At 41.0% G+C, this 20,735-nt stretch overlaps 2 protein-coding genes across 2 annotated transcripts; one reads left to right on the forward strand and one right to left on the reverse strand.

Moving 5' to 3' along the window:
• Positions 1-132: 132 nt before the first annotated feature.
• CUNH12orf60 (chromosome unknown C12orf60 homolog) lies at positions 133-20,726 on the forward strand. Its single transcript, XM_004713800.2, has 3 exons — positions 133-212; positions 9,501-9,580; positions 19,718-20,726. Exon 3 carries the CDS (start codon positions 19,743-19,745, stop codon positions 20,475-20,477), a length of 735 nt encoding a protein of 244 aa, XP_004713857.1. The 5' UTR covers positions 133-212; positions 9,501-9,580; positions 19,718-19,742; the 3' UTR covers positions 20,478-20,726.
• Positions 5,200-16,542, reverse strand: SMCO3 (single-pass membrane protein with coiled-coil domains 3). Its single transcript, XM_004713762.2, has 2 exons — positions 16,496-16,542; positions 5,200-6,060 (listed from the first exon to the last, which is right to left on the reverse strand). Exon 2 carries the CDS (start codon positions 6,042-6,044, stop codon positions 5,367-5,369), a length of 678 nt encoding a protein of 225 aa, XP_004713819.1. The 5' UTR covers positions 6,045-6,060; positions 16,496-16,542; the 3' UTR covers positions 5,200-5,366.
• Positions 20,727-20,735: the final 9 nt, after the last annotated feature.

A 20,735-nucleotide genomic window follows, 5' to 3' on the forward strand; every position in this document is an offset into this window, starting at 1 on the left:
CAACGTCCAATAGAAACAGAAAGAGACAGGAAAGCCGATATCTGATTGGTCAGCGCAAGTCTTGTGGCCGCCCCCACCTCACCCCACCCCCACCCCCGAGGCCGAGCAAGCTGATTTAATTTCCGGGAGCCACGTACAGTGCCGGCCGTGGAGACAGTACGTTAAAAATAGAGATGCGTTTTACACTTTCTCTACCCAAGAGACTGTGCTAGGTTTGGAGTTCCCCTTTCTCATTATAAATGTGAGAGTGAGTCCTTGGGAGATTGACAGTATTTGGTGCCCTTTGCTGTGGTCTTGTTCCCGCCTGGGCCATCTACCAGCTCAGTAGTGGTTTATGAACCACAAACTTCCAACACGTGAACAAATCACTGCCCCTGTTTGGGTCCCAGATTTGTAATCTACAGGATCGCTTTTTTAGGGAAGAAATGAGGGAATATGTGTGTAGTCAGTTTTAAATTTATCATTGACTAGCTTGTTTTTTATTGATTCCTAAACTTGACTTTTCCCTAGCTCAAAGCCTTCTATGATGTATATGATATACTGGATATTTCAGTGATCTCTAGTCTGTCATTTTCCTCCCTTTCAATCTCTCTTAACATTCCTTGAAGCACCTCCCCCTTTTCTCCTTAAAGTTAGGTTTCAATATTAAAAACAAAACCAAAGCCAAAAGTGCACTTATAGACTATGAGGAGGGCGTCAAAAAAGTTAGTAGGCAAATGGAATGATAAAATACTGGAATTTTCCCATGAACTTGGTTATTTCTGATCATTACTTCAGTATCCACAATAGGAAACTAAGTTACATATAGGCTGGTTTGATCAATTAAAAAATTTTAACATTGATGGTGATATGACAAAGTTTTAAATGTGCATTTCATGGTTAAAGTATGGAACCTTAAATGCTTTACTTGATTTTTCACTGAATTTTGAGATTCTGAAAGCACAGTTACAACCTGTATAGGGTGAAGCTCATAAGCCAGGTTGTGATAGGTAGGTTTATTGTGCCAACCTGACCAATAGGAACATGTGGGCCAAGGCTGATTTGGCCACTGCCCCTGCCACTGCTGAGTGCCCCATCTGCAACCAGCAGAAACCAATATTGAGTCCAAGATACAGGGCCATTCCTCAGGCAGATCAACCGGCAACCTGGTGGCAGGTTGATTACATAGGATCACTTCCGTCAAGGAGGGGGGCAGCGTTTTGTTCTTACTGGAATAGACACCTACTCAGGATATGGATTTCCCTTCCCTGCATGCAATGTTTCTGCCAAAACTACCATTCGTGGACTTACGGAATGTCTCATCCACCAGTATGGCATCCGATATAGCATTGCTTCAGATCAAGGAACTCACTTTACAGCAAATGAAGTATGGCAATGGGCCCATGCCCATGGAATCCACTGGTCCTATATTCTTCATCCTGAAGCAGCTGGCTTGATAGAATGATGGAATGGCCTTCTAAAGACAATTACAGTGCCAGCTAGGTGGCAACAACTTGCGGGGCTGGCCCAATGTTTTCCACCAGGAAGCTGTATACTCTCTAAACCAGCGGCCAATATATGGTGCTGTGTCTCCAAAAGCCAGAATTCATGGGTCCAGGAATCAAGGGGTCGAAGCTGGAGTGGCACCACTATTACTCCTAGTGATCCACTTACAGCATATTTGTTTCCTGTCCCAGAACCCAATGTGTTCCAGGCCTGGAGGTCCTGGTCCCGAAGGAAGAAACTCTCCCACCTGGAAACACAGCATGGATTCCACTGAACTGGCAGCTGAGAATTCCCCCTGGCCACTCTGGGCTTCTCATGCTTTTGGATCAACAGGTCAGGAAGGGTGTCACTGTACTGAGTCCTGTGATTGATCCTGATTGCCAAGGAGAAATTGGACCGGTGCTACATAATGGAAGTAAAGAGGAATATGTCTGGAATCCAGGAGATCCTGTAGGCCTTCTCTTAGTACTACCATACCCAGTGATTAGAGTAAATGGTAAACTAAAACAACCCAATCCTGACAGGATGTCTAATGACCCAGACCCCTCGGGACTGAAGGTCTGAGTCACCCCACCAGGCAAAACCATGGCCAGCTGAAGTGCTGGCTGAGGGCTAAGGTAATAAAGAATGGATAGTAGACGAAGATAGTTCTACCTATCAGTTATGACCATGTGATCAATTGCAAAAGCGAGGTTTGTGATTGTCAATTTACCTTCTTTATATGTCCTTATTATCTTTCCTTTGTTCATGTATGATGTACCAGATACAATTAGATTCAGTATGTTTTCATTGATATGTATGATAGATGTATGATGTTGATGCCAAATTGGCCAGGGGTGAACTTTGATAGGTTTATTGTGTCAACCTGGCCTATAGGAACATGTGGGATTAATAAGGTCACAGTTTGATTGCCCGCAGCCAATATGTGGTGCTGTGTCTCCAATAGCCAATATTCATGAGGTTCCTTGAAGACCTTCTTTGCCACTTGCTGGTGTGCACATCACATGAGCTTGAGGTTGCCAGATTCCATTGCTTGAGTTCGATATCCCATCCAGGCCTGGTTTGCTAAGCTCCTGAGCTGCTGACAATTGGTGACCTGCCCTGCAGTTTGCTGCCTGTGGGTGGACTACCTGCATTACCCAAAGGAAGACTCAGCTGTGTGCTTCCTTGACTTTGGACCCAGCATCCCTCATGAGTTGAAGGAATTCCAGTATATTAACTGTTCCATGGAAGTGAGTTGAACTGAGCCCTCTGTACTGCTGTGTGGACTAATTAGCTGTTATATTCCTTCATGCTATCTAAATCTATCCATATATATGTGTGTATATATATGTATGCATGTATGTATGTGTGTGTGTGTGTATATATATACATATATATATATATGAAATAATAAGTGTCCTGGTTTTGTTTCTCTAGGAGCAGTGGTTCTCAACCTTCCTAATGGTGTGACCCTTTAATACAGTTTCTCATGTTGTGGTGACCCCCAACTATAACATTATTTTCATTGCTACTTCAGAACTGTAATTTTGCTACTGTTATGAATCCGGCGACCTCTTTGAAAGGGTCGTTTGATCCCCAAAGGGGTTGCAACCCACAGGTTGAGAACCGTGGCTCTAGAGAGCCCTGCCTAACACACAGGTGGTAGCAATAAAGAAAATATTTAGGTAGCCTAAATTGCATGTTTGCAATAAATGAAATCAATCAGTGAAGAGGAGAGTAGATTTGGCCAGTTAAAGTCACTTAGCTTTTTTAACTTTTGCAATATGCTGAGTATTTTTTTTAATTTCAAGACATTTCTTAAACATCAATGCAAGAATCAATTGTAATATACACATTTTCCCATCCACATTGTAAAATAATTTTGTGAGTAGAACCTGAGACTCAACTGTTGTTGAGTTAGAGTTACTAGTTGCTGAAGGGTTTAGAAAATAAGACACTTAGAGCTGCTGTCAGATTAACCAAACCATTAGGCCTCCACCCCACTCCTGTCAATCCCAACTCACACAGATCCTACAGGACAGAGTAGGACTGCTCCCTTGGGTTTCCAACCCTATCAGTCTTTATGGAAGCGCACTGTCTCAGCTTTCTCCCTTGGAACAGCTGGTGGGTTAGACCTGTCAACCTTCTGGTTAGAACTCAGTGCTTAACCACTGTCGCCAGGGACCCTGAGGCCTCCCCAGAAAAGAACCAAACAATCCAAACCCACTGCGGTGGACTGTGTCTGGTTCATAGCTACACCCTACATATTTTCTCTGGCTGTGAATATTTTGGGGAGCAGATAGCCTCATCTTTTTCCCACTGGGGTTCCAACAAAACTGAAAAAAGTCAAACCACTGCCATTGAGTAATCCCAATGCCCAGTGACCCTGCAGGACAGGGTAAAACCCTCCCTTCGTTTCCAAGGCTGTGCCTTTACAGGAATGGCTGGTGGTCTTGAACTATTTAGAGCCTCCATGTTTTCTTGAAATTAGGTAATGGACCCCAAAACTTCATGTAGCTGCCTCCTTTCAGCTAATATTAAAATGAAAATTTCTTTTTCTGATAAATGACAAATTGTTAAAGAGCAGAGACTTTCTGTATGGTAAGTGCATTTTATACAGATATAGCTGGGTTTGTTTTGTTTTAAAATATTTCAGAGTGTTCGAACATTCACTTGAAGGATACTTCATTATTGTCCTATGAGTTGGTCAGGGTTGGCTGCAGTTAGAGAAACAACTTTATACATTTTTAGCTTTAACTCTTTTTTAGAAGTATATTTTTAGCTTTATGCTTAACACCCATTCAGTTTAGTGTGTAGCTAGTTGAAGGTTATAGTACTATTGCCTCTTTTCATCACTAGAGCATATTGGCACTAACCAACATTTAATACCTTACAATTTGCAGAAAATTGGATTCAATCTGATGGCAAAAAATATGGCCATATTTATATTTCGTCAGAAGGTCCAGGGCTTGTGTTTAAGGTGGAATTTACTAAGAATTTCCCCTTAGAGCTAAATGTCTGACAATAGTGGTAGAAATGTAGGTCTCTGCATTCCATGTAAATGTTTAGTATTTTTACTAGCAGTTATGAAGGATAAGCCTTCATTTGCTGATCTATGTAACAGCAAGTATCCAATGATGGTTTGGTAGTGCAGGATGAGCAGACTGACTCGTACACAGTGTCACTGTACAGGGTCTAGAGCAGTGGTTCTCAACTTCCTCAGGCTGCGACCCTTTCATACAGTTCCTCATGTTGTGGTGACCCCCAGCCATAACATTATTTTTGTTGCTACTTCATAACTCTAATTTTGCTACTGTTATGAATTGTGACATAAATATCTGATATGCAGGATGTTTTTCATTGTTATAAATTGAACATAAAGCATCATGATGAGTCACAAAAATAAGATGTGATTATATAGTGAGATATTTATTTCTAATTACAACTAAATGAAATTTTGTCTTGTAGCATGGCTTGTAGCAGTCTTCGCTCCAGGTACTCGTATGTGGGTGTATCTGCATGTGGGTGGAATCCCCTGGAGACGGATAGAGGAGTGGTGTCTCAGTTCCCAAACCATCAGAAATAATGGGTTTTCCAATGGTCTTAGGTGACCCCTGTGAAGGGTTGTTCGACCCCCAAAGAGGTCGCGACCCACAGGTTGAGAACCGCTGGCCTAGCATCTAGTAGAAACTGGTGCAGCCATTGGTTGTTGATGAAAAACACAACCCAAAGCAAAGAATTCCTAAAACACACTCCAGAGCTATTCAATTTTCATCTGATCCCCTCTCCTGACCATCCACCAACCCCCTGCAGGAGGCTTATGAAAAACAAGCCTCTGGAAGGAAGCAAAGTGTTGGGAGCCAAGCAGGAAACGATTGCAGTGACAGAAAAATGTGTGTTCATTTCATCTGGTGTTTCACTGAGTTGGTGACCTCAGTAATGGCATGATGATATTTCTCTGAGGCAGCCTTGAATTCTACCAGATGCTTCTCATAATTTCGGATGGCTGCTTCAAGTTGCGTTTTCTCCACGGCCCCCAAGATAGCACGGAACATCATATCTAGGCCAAGGCCAAGAACAGCAACTCCAATGCTTCCAAGGAGAGAGCCACCAATTTGAGCTAAAACAGCGACCAACTTGTTAATTATGCCTGTTGTGACATTTGAGCCTACCAGTTTAACGGCCACGGCACTGGCTGCAGAAGTGGCCTCTCCCAGGACGACAGAGATAACCTTTTGTACGATGGCAATTTTCTCTGTCTCCCTTTCCTTAAGGTCCTGAAGTTTCCTATAAAGGGTTGGCTCTAGTTTTTTTTTCAGTGCATCATCAACCTTTTGCAGCTCTTTTTGAATTTTCATTATGGCCTGGATGATGCTATCACAGTTTTCTTTGATGGTCCCATCTCTTTTCATCTCAATCAAGGGCAGCCTGCACCCCAAGTGCATATTGAGAATGTCACTCAGCTTATTGGTGGCACGGAAGCTGTCAGATAAGCAATCAAGGAGCTGTTGGTGAAGCCGGTTCACTTCTTGTCTCCTCCGTGGGTTGTCTGGGTACAGGAAGTCACTCTGAGCCATACTTCAGATGAGATCTCTGGAAAATAATAGTAAATCCTTATTGACAATCTCGAAAAATATCTACTAACTGGACATTTCACCAGGGACTCTTTTACTCCATGCATAACCATCTAGTGTGATAAGTTCTTTGAGAAAGTCCTCATAAACTGCAACATATTCTAAAACAATTATGGGTGTCTTTTATGAAACTTGGAGTCAGTGTATGAGAAACGTGGGTTGCCAATATATAACGCATTAATGCTTAAATTGAAGCATTAGATTTTGTGGTGGGAAAATTTTCTTTTTTGGGGAAAATTTTCAGTGTTTGTGCTTACACAGTATCTGGTGATTAATAAATAAACATGCTTATTTTTCAGGAATTTTCAATAATCCTTATTTCAAAGGGACTTTAATTTGAAATGGTTTGCCTTTCCCACCCCAATTCACCACAGCAAATAAATATGCCAGATTTCTCCTTTTTATATTTGGAGTTAATTAGTAGGGTAAAAATAATTTTCATATATTTGCATTTCCAGGGGTATTGATATAACATTTTGCATTTATCTACTTTGTTATCTTAATTAACAATATTCAAGCATTTCCTTAGAGACCAATTATTTGTTTTCCAAGTATGAAGGACATCAAAGACCACATACAATATTAGAACCTTTATATTTAAAAAGGCATTGCTACTTCCATAAAAGTAAGATATTTGAAGTACTGTAGGTTAATATTTAACTTGAGGGGAAGGCAAACGTGATACAGGATACCACAGAGTTATGACAATTTCTGTGATTCTTCAGTTGCAAAGCTTATGAATTAAATAGCTGATAATGATCTCAATCGTACTTGGCCCTTATTCAGATAAGCTAGAGTTGACAGTGAGTTACGCATTGGACTGCTAGCCACAAGGTCAGCAGTTTGAAACCACCAGCCCCTCTGTGGGAGAAAAGTGAGGCTTTCTGCTCTTGTAAGGCTTATTAACAACCTGTGATACGCAGATGACAAAACTTTGCTTGCTGATGGTGAGGAGGACTTGAAGCATTTTGTGGTAGTTACATAATCTGTTGTCAATTTGAGGTTTAGGAGTGAATGGGGTGGAATTTAGCATGTCAATCAGGCCACAGTTTGATAACCTCATTTGGAGGCACCACGGAGCTCCTTGGAGGTGGGACACAGACACACTCTGCGAAACATTTCTTTTGAGAATATACATGTCGAGAAGATCCTTCTGACAAAACACATGGAGCTACACTAGAGCCCTGGAGCTGAAGGAGCCACGTGGAGACCCCTGCCAGCGCTGAGATGCTTCCACCGCCACTGGATCCATATGACTTTCCACCCACTGGCCTGCGATCTTGCCTTCAGCATCATTGAATGTGTTGTGTGAGTCTGAAGAGGAATTTATAGATTGGTATCAGACATATGGGCTAATATCAGACTTATGGACTTGATCTGGACTGGGCTGGGGTGTTTCCTCAATATTCAATTGCTCCTGTATATAAAGCTCTTTCTTATAAACATATGAGTGTCTGTGAATTTGTTTTTCTAGTCTCCCCAGACTAACACACACTTGCAGATGGGGATCAAGGATTGTAACCTTACGTATGGATTATAACTCATTGTAAAGAAAGCAAATCCTCACCAGTGGGCCAATAGGTAACATCATGATAAATAGAGAAAAGATCGAAGTTGTCAAGAATTTTGTCTTGCATGGATCCACAATCAATGCTCATGGAAACAGGAGATCAAACAATGCATTCTGTTGGGTAATCAGCTGCATAAGACCTCTTGAAAGTGTTGGAAAGCAAGGATGTTATTTTGAGGACTAAGGTGCTGACCCAACCCATGATATTTTCAGTCACTTTGTGTGCATGTGAAAGTCGGACATTGGTGGACTAAGGAAGACTGAAGAAGAATGGATGCATTTGAACTGTGGTGTTGGTGAAGAATATTGAAAGTACCATGGACTGCCCAAACAAACAAACAAACAAACAAACAGAACTGTCTCGGAAGAAGTATGGCCAGAATGCTCTGTAGGGGCTAGGATGGCCAGACTTGATTTCATGTAGTTTGGACATGTTACCAAGAGAGACGAGTCCCTGGAGAAGGACATCATGCTTAGTAAAGTAGGCACTGAAAAACAGGAAGGGCCTCAACAAGGCAGACTGATACAGTGGCTGCAACAATGGGTTCAGCATGAAAAACAATTGTGAGGATGGCGCAGGTCAGTGAAGCATTCTGTTCTGTTATTCATAAAGTCACCATGAGTCAGAACCAACTCCAGGGCATCTAACAACAACAACAACAACAACAAATATTTGCAGCCAAAGAAAGCCATAGAGGCAGTTTTACTCTTGACCCAGACTTAGAATTGTCTTGGTAGCAGTGAGTTTATATTTTTGAGAGAGTTAACCTTAAACCTTGCTAGTTGGGTGGCTTATTCCTTGGGCTGCTAACCTCAAGGTCAGCAGTTCAAACCCACTAGTCAGTTCAGACCCACTGGGTGAAAGATGAGGCTTTCTGTTCCGTAAAGCTTTATAGCCTTGGAAACCGGGGGGCATTTCTACTCTGTCTTAAAGAGTCGCTTTGAGACGGAACAGACTCTATGACAGTGAGTTAGTTTGTTTTCAGAGGTAGCCTCAGAAAGAAAAGACCGTGCCATGTTACAGACGTGTTAAAGAACAAGAAGCAAGAGAACACCATAGAATGAACCAAAGGACCCCGATGGGTGATGGGATGTAATAGGAACCTTCTTGTGTGTGTTGTTCTGGATCATAGTATCATGAAGAATCTAAGTTTATGCTCATAACGATATACTTCCTAGTAGATACATCACAAATAGACTTACTATATGCCCGGTGTTTTATTCTTTTTAAACTTTTGGGAGAAAAGAAAGGAAAAAGGCAGTGACAGTGTTGTAACTGAACGCTACCCCTTGAACTCTTAGAGTAACCAGCATGCTCTACTCTGATTCCCTTGGGCCCTATCTGTGTGAGGGCCACACTTCTTGGGAACCTCAAGCATGGGATAAAGGACTGAAAGCAATTTTCTGTTAAGAAAAGAAACATGTATAACTATCTTCCAAGTCATGAAGTACAGTTTGGAAATGAAAAGGGAAAAGCAATTCTAAAATGAGTTAGAAACATAATCATGTTGTTAGATTTACATAAATAAACTGGAAATTTCTTGTAGAATAAAATTGAACATGGTTAGAAATTAATTTTTATCCATGACCTAGTACACACAAGTGCACATTTGTGATAGAAAGAAATATTCACATAATTTACTTAGAAAATATCTCTATTTCTAATTTATTGAATTGCACTAAAAAAGAAAATGCTAGGAGCCTCTTTAAATATTCCCAGAATTCAAAGGAATTGCAAACCGCAATTTGGAAACCACACATTAATGGTATGATTTCTTTGTTTCTAATAAGAATTTTCATTTAAACCTTTTTTTTTTTTTTAATTTTAGTTTCTGGCTTCCAGATGAAAACTCCAGTGCCTGAATTTGAATTCAGAAGTGCACATCTATCTCCGTTCTCAGTTACTTAGGTGAGAAGACTTGTTCTTACCCCTAAAATGTGGAAACTTTGATAGCCGTTGTTTACTGGTATAAGAGTAGATGGATTCCTGAAACAAAATAGCCCTGATCAGGCCCTTCTATATATTCTATTTAATCTATGATAAATTTAGGCAATGAAGTCAATACCATTTTGGTATTTTAAATTCGTGTAACAGATGCATAAAAAGTAAATAGATAAAAACTTACTTTATAAGCATAAAACTAAGGAAAACAGCCACACACACACAAAAAAGCTAGCAAAACTGACCATGTGAAAACAATGGAAAGGCAACTGGTTAAAACGCAAGAAAAAAATTGAAGAAGATTGACAGTACTAATTAAGAAACCCCAACAATAATAATCTAAAACTAAATGCATATAAACAATCCTGAACAGAAGGTCATGGGGTGGGGGGAGCCAAACCCATGCCATGGATCCCTTGATTCTGACTCAGTCATTACAGTGCAGCGTAGAACTGCCCATAGGGTTTGAGTCTGTAATCTTCATGGGAGCAGACTGCCCCATGCTTCTCCCTCTGAGCTCAGCTGGCAAGTTTGAACTGCTGACCTTTCATTAGCAACCGAGTCCTTAACCACTGTGCTGCTTAGGCTAATTCAAAAGAAGAAGTAGTCAATACATTGGTGGAAAAAATGCAATCTTACCAGAAATCTAAGACATGGTACTTTTTCTTTTTAAAAAAAATTTTAAATACTTCTTTTGTGGGCTCTTAACATCTCATCACAATCCATGCATTCATCCAGTGTGCCAAGCACATTTGCACATATGCCGCCATCATCATTTTCAAAGCATTCTCTTCCCACTTGAGCCCCTGATATCAGCTCTCACTTTCTTCCCCCTCTCTCCCCTGCCCTCCCTCCCTCACGAACCTTTGATAAGTTATAGATTATTATTTTCATATCTTTTATTGTCCTCTGTCGCCCCTCACCCACTTTCCTATTATTTGTCCTCCTGAGAGGGGGTTCTAGATTGATCCTTGAGATCGATTCCCTCTTTCTCCCCTGTAGTATTAAATAAAAAATTGGCGCGGGGGAGTGGGGGGACCAGCCCCCACCGCTAATACTCCTATTACTACTACTGGATTCAGTAATACTACTTCAGGGTTCAGTAAGTACAATTGTACGGTTGAGATATATAAGCATTATATTAAAATCATCGAGAGCATGAGAGATATTACAATAATACAGTCAGGCATGTTACATGGTACCATTGCTCACCTCAGCCCAGCTTGGTGGTCCACGTGGAGAGAGGGGGAAGGGAAGGAGGGAAGGGAACAAGGGAGAAGGGAGTGACCAGGGAGTGAGCAGCAAGGAGCTCAGAGTCAGAAAGCGGTCTAGCTTGCTGGCTCATACCTATATACCTTTTGGGGGCAAGCCAGCCCACTAATTACAGGTAGAGACATACGTCATAGGAATGGGCTGCACTATAGGTTATATAGCAATGAGAGGGTGGTCTAGGGGGTGGTCTCTGGGTCTCCATAGGAACATTATCAGTAGGGTGCAAACTCTGCCTACAGGAGCCTGTCCATGTCTCCAGAGGCAGGGAGCAGGCCCACCCCTGTAGTGGGATGAGACAGCAATCTGGCAGCAAGTATCTGACTTCCCCCCACACTCCCCCATTCTCTCCTAATCCTCCTGGTATCTCTACTCTCATTGTTGGCCCTGAGGGGTTTGTTTATCCTGGATTCCCTGTCTTGCAGGCTCGACATGATACTTTTTCAAACACAAAAGCCTTTTTCAAACAATAACCTCATTAAATGGTCAAACTACCACGCATGTGATCTCCCAAGTATGCAGACATCAATTGATCATTTTGTGTCACTAACAAGTTTGAGTGTAAGACACATTCTTTTTTATTTCTAATGAAAAAGAACTTTGCTTTTCAGAGCTAAGCTTGCCTTCCTAGCTCCTCCCTTCCCCTGAAGACTGTGTGTGGGGAGCTTTCCAGGAGCCCTGCTCCTGTATCAACTTTGGTCCGTCTGAGCTCCAGTATTTGATACAACTCCACATTATCTTCAGCCTAACAGTGTTACAGAGCAGAACTGTGCGTCAGAGCATGTTCTTCACTGTAACCCTTTTTTTTTCAAGCAACTTTTAGCATAAGAATGCCAATTTATTCCTTTCTTGGACACATGGCCACAAAATATACCTGCAAGATAGAAAGGTTACACACACACACACACACACACACACACACAAATATACATATATACATCCCCTAATCTCAACATGGGGAGATAACTCCTTCCTTAATAGTTTAGAAAGTACTTCTATTGCTAGAGGCATACATGCAGTTTAAATGTAATAAAATACATTTTAGAACAATATAAGCCTAACAATAAAGAAAACAAAAAATTACACCATTCGTCAAATGAACAACTGCTCACATTTTCAGCCACTAGACAGGGAAATGGGGAGAAAGACCAAACTCTCTATTCCCATAAAGAGCTGAAGTCTTGGAAATGATGCCCGACAGGTTGCTGTGAGTTGGCATGTGAGTGTGGTTTTGCGTTTTCTGTTCGTTGAAAGTTCAGTTTGGGTAGTTACCATCTACGTTTGTACAACAGAGTTTTTGCCGTTATTTGACTATCGGAGTGGCTAGTGAAGTCAGATTTTGAGTCCTGGGCAACATGTGGGGAGCCTGGTGGCAATTTAAGTTAGTGGTTTAAACCCACCAATCACTCTTCTAGTTTAAGATGAAGCTGTCGGCTCTGATACATATTTTCAGAAATCATAAAGAGGGTCGCCACGAGTCAGAATAGGAAGCCCTGGTGGCAGAGCGGGGTAGCATTGAGCTGCTAATAGAAGATCAGTGGTTCAAATCAATAAGCAAGCAGCTTCGCTGGAGAACAGGGCAGTTCTATGGAGTTGCTGTGAGTCCGAATCAGCTCTATGGCAGCGAGTTTGACGCAGAACGGAGAAGTACTAGCCAGCAGGTGGCGCTCCAGGTTGCTGGTCCACCCATATTATTTTCACCTGAGCCTATGCAGAAGTAGCTTTCTCTGTCTCTCTGTCCCCCAGCCCCCAGCCCCCGCCCCTGTTCTACATATTTCAGGCATTGAGTAGGTAAATTTTTATTTTAGGAGAGAGTTGTGTTACTAAAATAAATTTTGCAAATCACACGTCGTCTGACTTAAAAACGATATCTAGAACTTCTGAAAGCAGTGATGCGTGTTTTAGGAAAGCACAATCAAAAGCCCAGCAATCCCATTTGTCCGGAGAAGGAAGTTGTCAAGATTAAGCAGACTTTAAGACATGTAAGAAAGACATTGATTATGAGAACTTATTATTATTATTCATTGGGATTTAATACATATTTCATAGTTCAATCACCTCAAATAGAATTGTACAATTGTGGGGGAAAGCTGAGGAGCTGATACCAAGGGCTCAAGTAGACAGCAGATGTTTTGAGAATGATGATGGCAACAAATGTACAAATGTGCTTGACACAATGGATGGATGTAGCTATTGTGATAAGAGTTGTACGAGCCCCCAATAAAATGATATAAAAAACAACAAAAAAGAATTGTACAATTGCTACCACAATGTTTCCAAACACCCCGCTCCCCCTCCCCCCTCACTCTACTTGCTGGCCCTATAGGCTCATCTGTCCTGGGTTTCATATACCACAACTTCAAGAGGGCGACCTTTAATGGCATGATACCTCTGAGATACACTCTAATATGAACAAACAAAAACAGAAGAAAACAACACAAACCAAAAATACTTAAAATGTTAGAAACCAGATCAGTTCCAACCTACAACATAGGGGGATCCACTGACAAGTTTTTCAGGTCAGATTTACGCCTTTAATCTTCTATACTCCTCTCTCCCAAGCACTCTGTTTAGTGACCACCTTCCTCCAATCCCTCAATTTCCTATGTAGTTCCACCAATGAATCTTGGGCTCCCACTGTCATCCATAGCCTTCTGCACACCAGATTCTCACAATTTAAGGAACTGGTAGTGATCTCTTCTTTGACTTTGGATTATATGGATTCCAGTCTTTCAGTGACTGATGATGGTGTGCTTCTTCCATGTGGACTTAATTGCCATCTCACTTAGATGACTGCCTGTTTGGAAACAAGCCTTTAAGACCCCAGATAATTTACCACCAGCTAAATTCTTCGGCACATTTGCTATAGCACCCATATCTTCTGTGTTCCCTTCCTGAGGGCGAGTATTGAGCAAGGCCATGATGTAAGAACTCATTGTTCTTGAGTTGGAACTAGAATTTAGTGTGAGTCTGAAACCCATACCTGGATCTATGCTTTTGTTTTTGTTTCTTGCCTTTCTTTTCATTTGCTGTGATTTGGGAGTGACTATGATAGCTTAAAGTCAAGGGTTACTAGGCTGGCACTGTTGGGTAGATAAGGGTTGGCCTGCTTATCTCAAGGTAGGTGGTTCCAACCCACTAGCCACTTCTCAGGAGGAAAAATAAGCCTGTTTTTGTGAAGATTTACAGCCTAGTAAACCCTAAAGGACAATGATAAGTCAGAATCAACTTGATGGCAGTGAGTTTGATTTCTCTGGTTTAGACTGTTAAAAATTATTTGATTATAACATATTCAAATGAAAGAATTTAGGATACTTTTGTGAATGAAAGTATTCATTTCAGATATTTAGGTAAAATAACTTTTTCTTACCTAGAAAAATTGGAAAGTATCTATGACAACTATCATATGCCATCAGGCGAGTTGCCTTAATGGTAGTGGGCTTGGTTGGGCTTACCATATCCCATTATTCGACAACACGGCTTATAGAAGAGTTGTGTGCTTCTACGAACCTCAAGATAAATATGTGGGGAGGTGAGCACTTGACTGCTAAGGATTATGGAAATTAAAAAAAATCGTTTTATTGGGGCTCATACAACTCTTATCACAATCCATACATACATCAATTGTGTAAAGCACACATACATTTGTTGCCCTCATCATTCTCAAATTTTGCTTTCTGCTTGGTTCCTGGAATCAGCTCCTCATTTTCCTTTTTCCCCTCCCCCTATTATGGGAATTTAAAGGGAAAAGTTAATATTGAGAGCATCAGGGAAAGCTTCATTGAGAATTTTACTACTCTGTGATTTGTACTCTATAGATAAATCATAGAATTATAATATGAGAAATTAAAAGTAAAACTTTGGGTAAAACCAAGAAGTTAAGATAAAGATAGTATAAATAATATATAAATTTTAATTGAGGTAAAAACCACCTCTAAAGCCACCATCTTAACAATTGTTTTTGCTTCTGATTATTTTATCACAAAACTGTTAGCTTATATATATGTGTTGTTATAAAATTGTAGTAAAACTAAAAAAAAAAAATTGTAGTAAAACTATAAATAAAATTCCATCTTATGTTACTTTACTTAAGTACTTCTTCATATTTCTAGTTTTATAGTAATTATTTTATAGGTTATATAAAATATTCATAATCTATAGTTACCATAATTTAATCATACCTCAATTTTTTCATTATTGTGAATAGGGTTGCAATGAGAATTTTGCTGCAAATAACTTCTTTCTTTCATCATCTGGATTATTTTCCAGGATAGTTTCTGGGAATTTATTTTTCGATTGCCTTTGATATGTATTGGTAGTTACAATAGGAAGCCGTTTGCGCTGCCACCTAAGATAAGTTCTTACAGCAGGATCACAGGGTCTATCGGGCTGGGTCTCTTTCGGGGTTCTCTCTTTGACCTCACTGATCTATTTTTCTGTTCTTTCATCAAATCACACGATCATGATTCTTGTAGCATTATAGCCCTGGTGATGTAGTGGTTATGCGGTTGGTCATTGAACCTCAAGGTCTGCAGTTCATAGCCACCAGGTGCCCTGAGAGAAAAAGATGGGCTTTCTATTCCTGTAAACAGCTATAATCTCAGAAATCCACGGGGGTGGTTCTACCCTGTCCTAGAGGGTCACCATGGATCAGAATCCACTCAAAGGGAGTGAATAGCCCCCCCTTTTTTTTTAGTTATAGTCAGTCTTGAAGTTGGTAGTATCAGTCCTGTCATTTTGCTCTTCTTTAGGACTGTATCTATTTACTCTGCAGGGCTGTTTAGGCATTGTGGGCTTGGGCGTGTTAGCAACATACACTGAAAATGTTCATGATGAGGTGAGATGGTGCCTGAAGACTTGTTTTCAGTGATCTGGGAGGGAGATTTGGGAGGGTTGTCGAGACCTGTGTTGATGACTTCTGATGCTGGCTTATAGGTACATGGAGTGTATATTATCATCTCTAGCTCTTGTGCATGTCTGAACTTTTTCTTAATAAAATCTCAAAAAGATAGGGAAATTTGGGTGGTTCTGTTTACCCCTTGCCATTAGTGCTTTCTGAGATTTTTCATTTCCCTGCTATCATTTTTCCTCAGTCCATATTGGGTCCTGCTACTAAGCAAGGCTCATGATACATGAGGCTGTGGTAACGCCAGAAGTCTTTCTAGATAAAATATTGGCAACTTCCAAGTCTTCTTTAATTCAAATCAAAACAATGGTATTTAGTTAAGAAAAAAAGATAATTTCTGACCCAAAGCAGACTATCAAGGTCATTCGTTAACACCTATCAACTGCTCTCTTGGAAAGCCTTTACTATATACTTAGAAACACTTAAAGAAAAGGGTGGATGAGGTTCCTTCCTTTCCTCCAAGAAGGTAACAGTCTGCTATTGGGAGACAAAAAGCAAAGGCCCAAAGATAATGAAATGGAATCTCCTTTTTGAAGGGCGATATAAGCACTGTGTCTGAACTAGGGTTAGATCCCATCGTCATTCTTTCAACAAGTGTGTACTGAGTATGCTAATATTAAGTCCGTGAGAGGAAGTATTATCATCCAGCCACATGCAACACACACATATCACTTCATCCTTAATTCTTTCTAAAATGAATGTCTTACCTGCTTATCTTCCCCTCTGACTTAATCCTCTCCAAAAGATGTTCATTTTCTTCCTTGCCAAGGAAAAGAAATAGTCACAATCAACAGTCCACAGAGTCTTCCTGTCACAAAGCTGTTTGTTATTCTATTAATGTCTTGTGAGTAGGATTAAAGCTGACTCTGCTATCTTAAATAGTTCTTGGTACTGAGAAACACAGTCTTTCACAGCACGGTGGATAGAAGTAGCTCTCTTACTTACCCTGCTGCGTTTCTGGTTCTGTGGTCTCAGCGCTTGTTTGGGAGTCCTGGTGCAGCGCTTTTTCATCTAGTTTCATCTGGGTGTTTCTGATGGAATGTGATGACCTACATGCTTTGCTAGGCTGCTGGGTCCCTCTGCCTCTTTTGTTTATAGGCAATCTATGCATTTCTACTCATTAGAATCCTTCTTTCCTGTGTATTAATATAAGCTTAATAAAGTGGCAAAACTCATTTTCTGCTCTTTAATGGACTTTTTAGTGAAGAAAAAGTGCTACACAACTAAGCCAATTCATTTCAGTGAAAGAGGGTGCTTTGCAGCTCTCAGGCTTTAGGACTGCATTTTGTCCACTATCTAGTAAGGTTTCTTTGGCTTCTCTTGCACTTGCCCCCATCACTGATGCTGTATTCAGGTTAAGAGATAAACCCATATATTTCCAGACAAATGTATATGTATTCTTTAAAAAAACAGTTCACCCTTTTTGCCTGACCAGCTCCCTTTTTAGCTTTGTCAATTGTCACGACAATATCAGAACCTTACAGACTCACTTGACCCCATTCCCTTAAAAGCCTAGGCCAGAGGCGTCCCTTCTTTTTCCTTTGGGTTCTCTCCTGTTCCCTATTTATTATCCTGCAGGAGCCCTTCACCCTTCCACTTAGGACCACGAGAATCACCCAGTCCCAGTGTAATGTTATAGAAGGACCACAGGCTCTAGAACCAGACAGTCCTGATTGTGTACCCAGAGAGTCATGTATTAGCCAGTTAGCCTTTGGCAAGTCATTTCCTCTCTCAATTTTTCCATTTCTGTAAAGTATATAATAACTTATGAACGGTTATCAGGATTAAATGACATAATACAAGTGAATTTCTTGACATGGTACCCTATACTTGTATACGGCAAACACGTGTTAAGTGGTTGCTTTTGTTGTTCTTAGGACCATTGAGTCAGTTCTGACTCCCAGTGGCCCTATGCGTAACAGCCGAAACACTGCCTGGACCGGTGCTGTTCTCGTAATTGCTGTTAGATTTGAGCCCATTGGTGCAGCCACTGCGTCAGTCCATCTTGCCGAGGGCCTCCCTCTTTTCCACTGCCCCTGCACTTTACCGAGCAGGATGTCCTTCTCCAGGGACTGGTCTCTCCTGACAACATGCTCAAAGTACACGAGGCAAAGTTGCACCGTCCATGACTCTAAGGATCATTTTGACAGTCCTTCCTCAGAGACAGTTTTGTCTGTTCTTTGGACAGTCCATGGTACTTTCATAATTCTTCACTAGCATCAGCATTCAAATACATTGATTCTCCTTCTGTCTTCCTTACACAATGTCCAACTTACTCATGCATATGACGCAGTTCATCGCTTGGTGAGCCTTAGTCCGCAAAGTAATATCCTTTTCAACACTTTAAAGAGATATATGGATAAAAAAGAGAGCGAGAGATACTGAATGGTAGCTTTCTTTAGTTGGGACAGATAAAATCTCTAAGAGAAAGTATAGAATGAATTTAATAAGGCTCATGGGGGCAGCCTGGGAGAGCCTAGGACAGTAGCGAGCCATGTGATGCTGTGCAGATGCAGAGCAGCCTCTGAAAGATGCAAACAAAGGCTCTAAGGTCGTTATAGGAGGACCAGAGGTGTACCGCATCAAGGAGGCCTCAGGAAGATATGTTGTTTTCAAGCAGAAAGAGGTGTTCAACAATTTAAAGTAATACAGAGAACTCCAGAGGGTTAAGGCCTGGAAATAGGCCAGAAGGCTTGATACTTATAAGTCATTTGTGCCCGATGGTCAAGTTAAAAAAAAAAAAAGGGTGACGGACAACATATTACAATTGTGGCAAGGAATTTCTTAAAGAGTCCTGATGGTATAGGTAAATTCTCAACTTATAACCGAGTGGCCCGCCTGTCTGTAAGAGAAGGATGTGCCCAGTTGCTTCCATTAAGGTTACAGCCTAGAACACCTCTGCGGCAGTTCTCCTCTGTCCTGCAGGGTGCCTGAGATGGAGCTGACTCAGTACCCAGGGGTTTGCTTGTGGCCTAAAGAATTTCTCTTCTGAGGGCTTTGATCATTAAAGGAAATAATGAAGTGGAACCATCACTTGAAGGAAATTTTGGGTTATTATTATTACATTTTTGAAAAACTAGTCCAAAGCTTGGGATAAGCACACATGTAATTAAAGGAGAAAGGAAACCATGAAGTGGAAATCTGGAGGCTACCAGACAAAGGAGAGAGCTCGATGCATAGGGCAGAACGCTAGAGGAGAAGCGAAGAGTGGCCTTTGTGATAGAGACTAACGGGCTGTAATGAAGGGGCAGGATCCTTTTCAGACCCGAAGACAGACATTTTAGGGTGTCACATCAGAGGCCGTAATCTTCTTGTGGAAGAGGGCGGCCCCGGGAGAAAGACGAGTCTGAGCTAAGAGGCCTGCGGGGTGACCTCTGGATTTTATCCAGCAGCTTTTGTCTTTGGCCCACCACAGGTGAGTTCTGATAAAATGATTTGAGCTCTTTTAGACTCTAAAGCTTTCTTTCATTTTTTTAATTTAAAAATATATATGTATTAATTTTTAACACTATTATTGGCACTGCATCCACATAACACTAAAGCTTTCCGAAATGTCTTCTTGTAGCTCTGTTCTTCTCTTTTTGTCAAAATCTCTTCGATGTTATATTCTAGTGTCATAAGCCAGGTAATAGACACCATGATAAAGAAATGAAGAATGAAAAACCAAAGAAAAAGGATAAGATGGGTGAAAACCAAACCTACTGTATATAATCAAGTATAAGCCGACCCGAATATCAGCCGAGGGACCTCATTTTACCACAAAAACTGCATTAAAAATGCGCTGAAAAACTCGGCTTATACTCGAGCATATGCGGTAGGTCTTTTCCATTCATGCTTGCGTAATTCTCTTGCCCTCACCAGGAGGGACTCTACAGTTTAAGAACACTCTCGGTTATCTCTGCGGTTGACAAACCTGCTTTGTTTTTCAGTGCTGCAGCCTTTGTTATCGGAGCGATGTCTTCAAAGCCAGAAGATGATAAAGAGAGGCTGTTTCAAGCTGCCAAGACGATCTTCTTTCACATACAAGATCTTTCTTCCTTCACGAACACGCTGATTGAACTATTCAACCACAATATGAATACCCAGATCCTCTGGACGGCTGTGAAGGAAGATAGTAATATTAGGGATTTCTTTGAGCAAATGCTCAAAGTTGTTGCAGAGATACAATCAGTAGTAGATGCAGCGAACAAAACCGTTGAAAACGAGCCTTTGTATCCTAAGATCGCAATGGCTTTGTCCTCTATGATTGAGCAGAGAACTAATGTGAGGGAATTGTACCTGTCAGCCAGAAAAATGTTCAGAAATGCCCACATACCGCTTATCATCTCTGTTCTGAATCATGGCAATGTCCTTGGGATTTTGACATCTTGTATAACAGCGTTGATGAAATTTCCCATCATGAATCTTCAGCTAAGTGACTTCTACAGGAAAGACACCGGAGAGCAATCAGAAGCCACCACATCTGAGAAAAACACGAGTTCAGATCCCCCTGAAGCCAACATGACGGACAAACTGAAAAAGTTACAAGATGCATTTCGAGGTGAGAATACCACGAACCCCACAGCGTTTGCTGTGGAGCAGTTGGAACAAATCATCGGGAACCTGGGGCTAGCCTCGGAGGTTCTCCAAAAAGCCACAAAAACAATGCAGACCAATATTTCCCTGTTCAAGAAAGTTCCTGAGAAGTAGAGGCACCTCACAAATAGCCATTTATGTCAGAAAATCTAGTCAAATGCTATGAGTTTTCATAGTACGCTCTAATGTCCCTTGATAACAAACCTGTGGGTCTGCTGCAATGAAAGCACAGAATGCAGTCACCTGGCCAACTATTTGCCTCTAGTCGTGCTTTATTTAAATAAACAAAATATTCAAAGAAAGTTTGCTTGAAATTAATTATACAAGAAACTTTATTACGCAAAAGATCAAGATAATAGTGCACTTGAGAAT

This window comes from Echinops telfairi, unplaced genomic scaffold (assembly GCF_000313985.2).
Source record: "Echinops telfairi isolate 266 unplaced genomic scaffold, ASM31398v2 ScPeMD7_21;HRSCAF=78, whole genome shotgun sequence".
NCBI lineage: Eukaryota > Metazoa > Chordata > Mammalia > Afrosoricida > Tenrecidae > Echinops > Echinops telfairi.

Excerpts from the sequence above, each read along its gene's own strand:
- SMCO3 (XM_004713762.2), bottom strand. The coding sequence starts at position 6,044 with ATGGCTCAGAGTGACTTCCTGTACCCAGACAACCCACGGAGGAGACAA.
- CUNH12orf60 (XM_004713800.2), top strand. The coding sequence starts at position 19,743 with ATGTCTTCAAAGCCAGAAGATGATAAAGAGAGGCTGTTTCAAGCTGCC.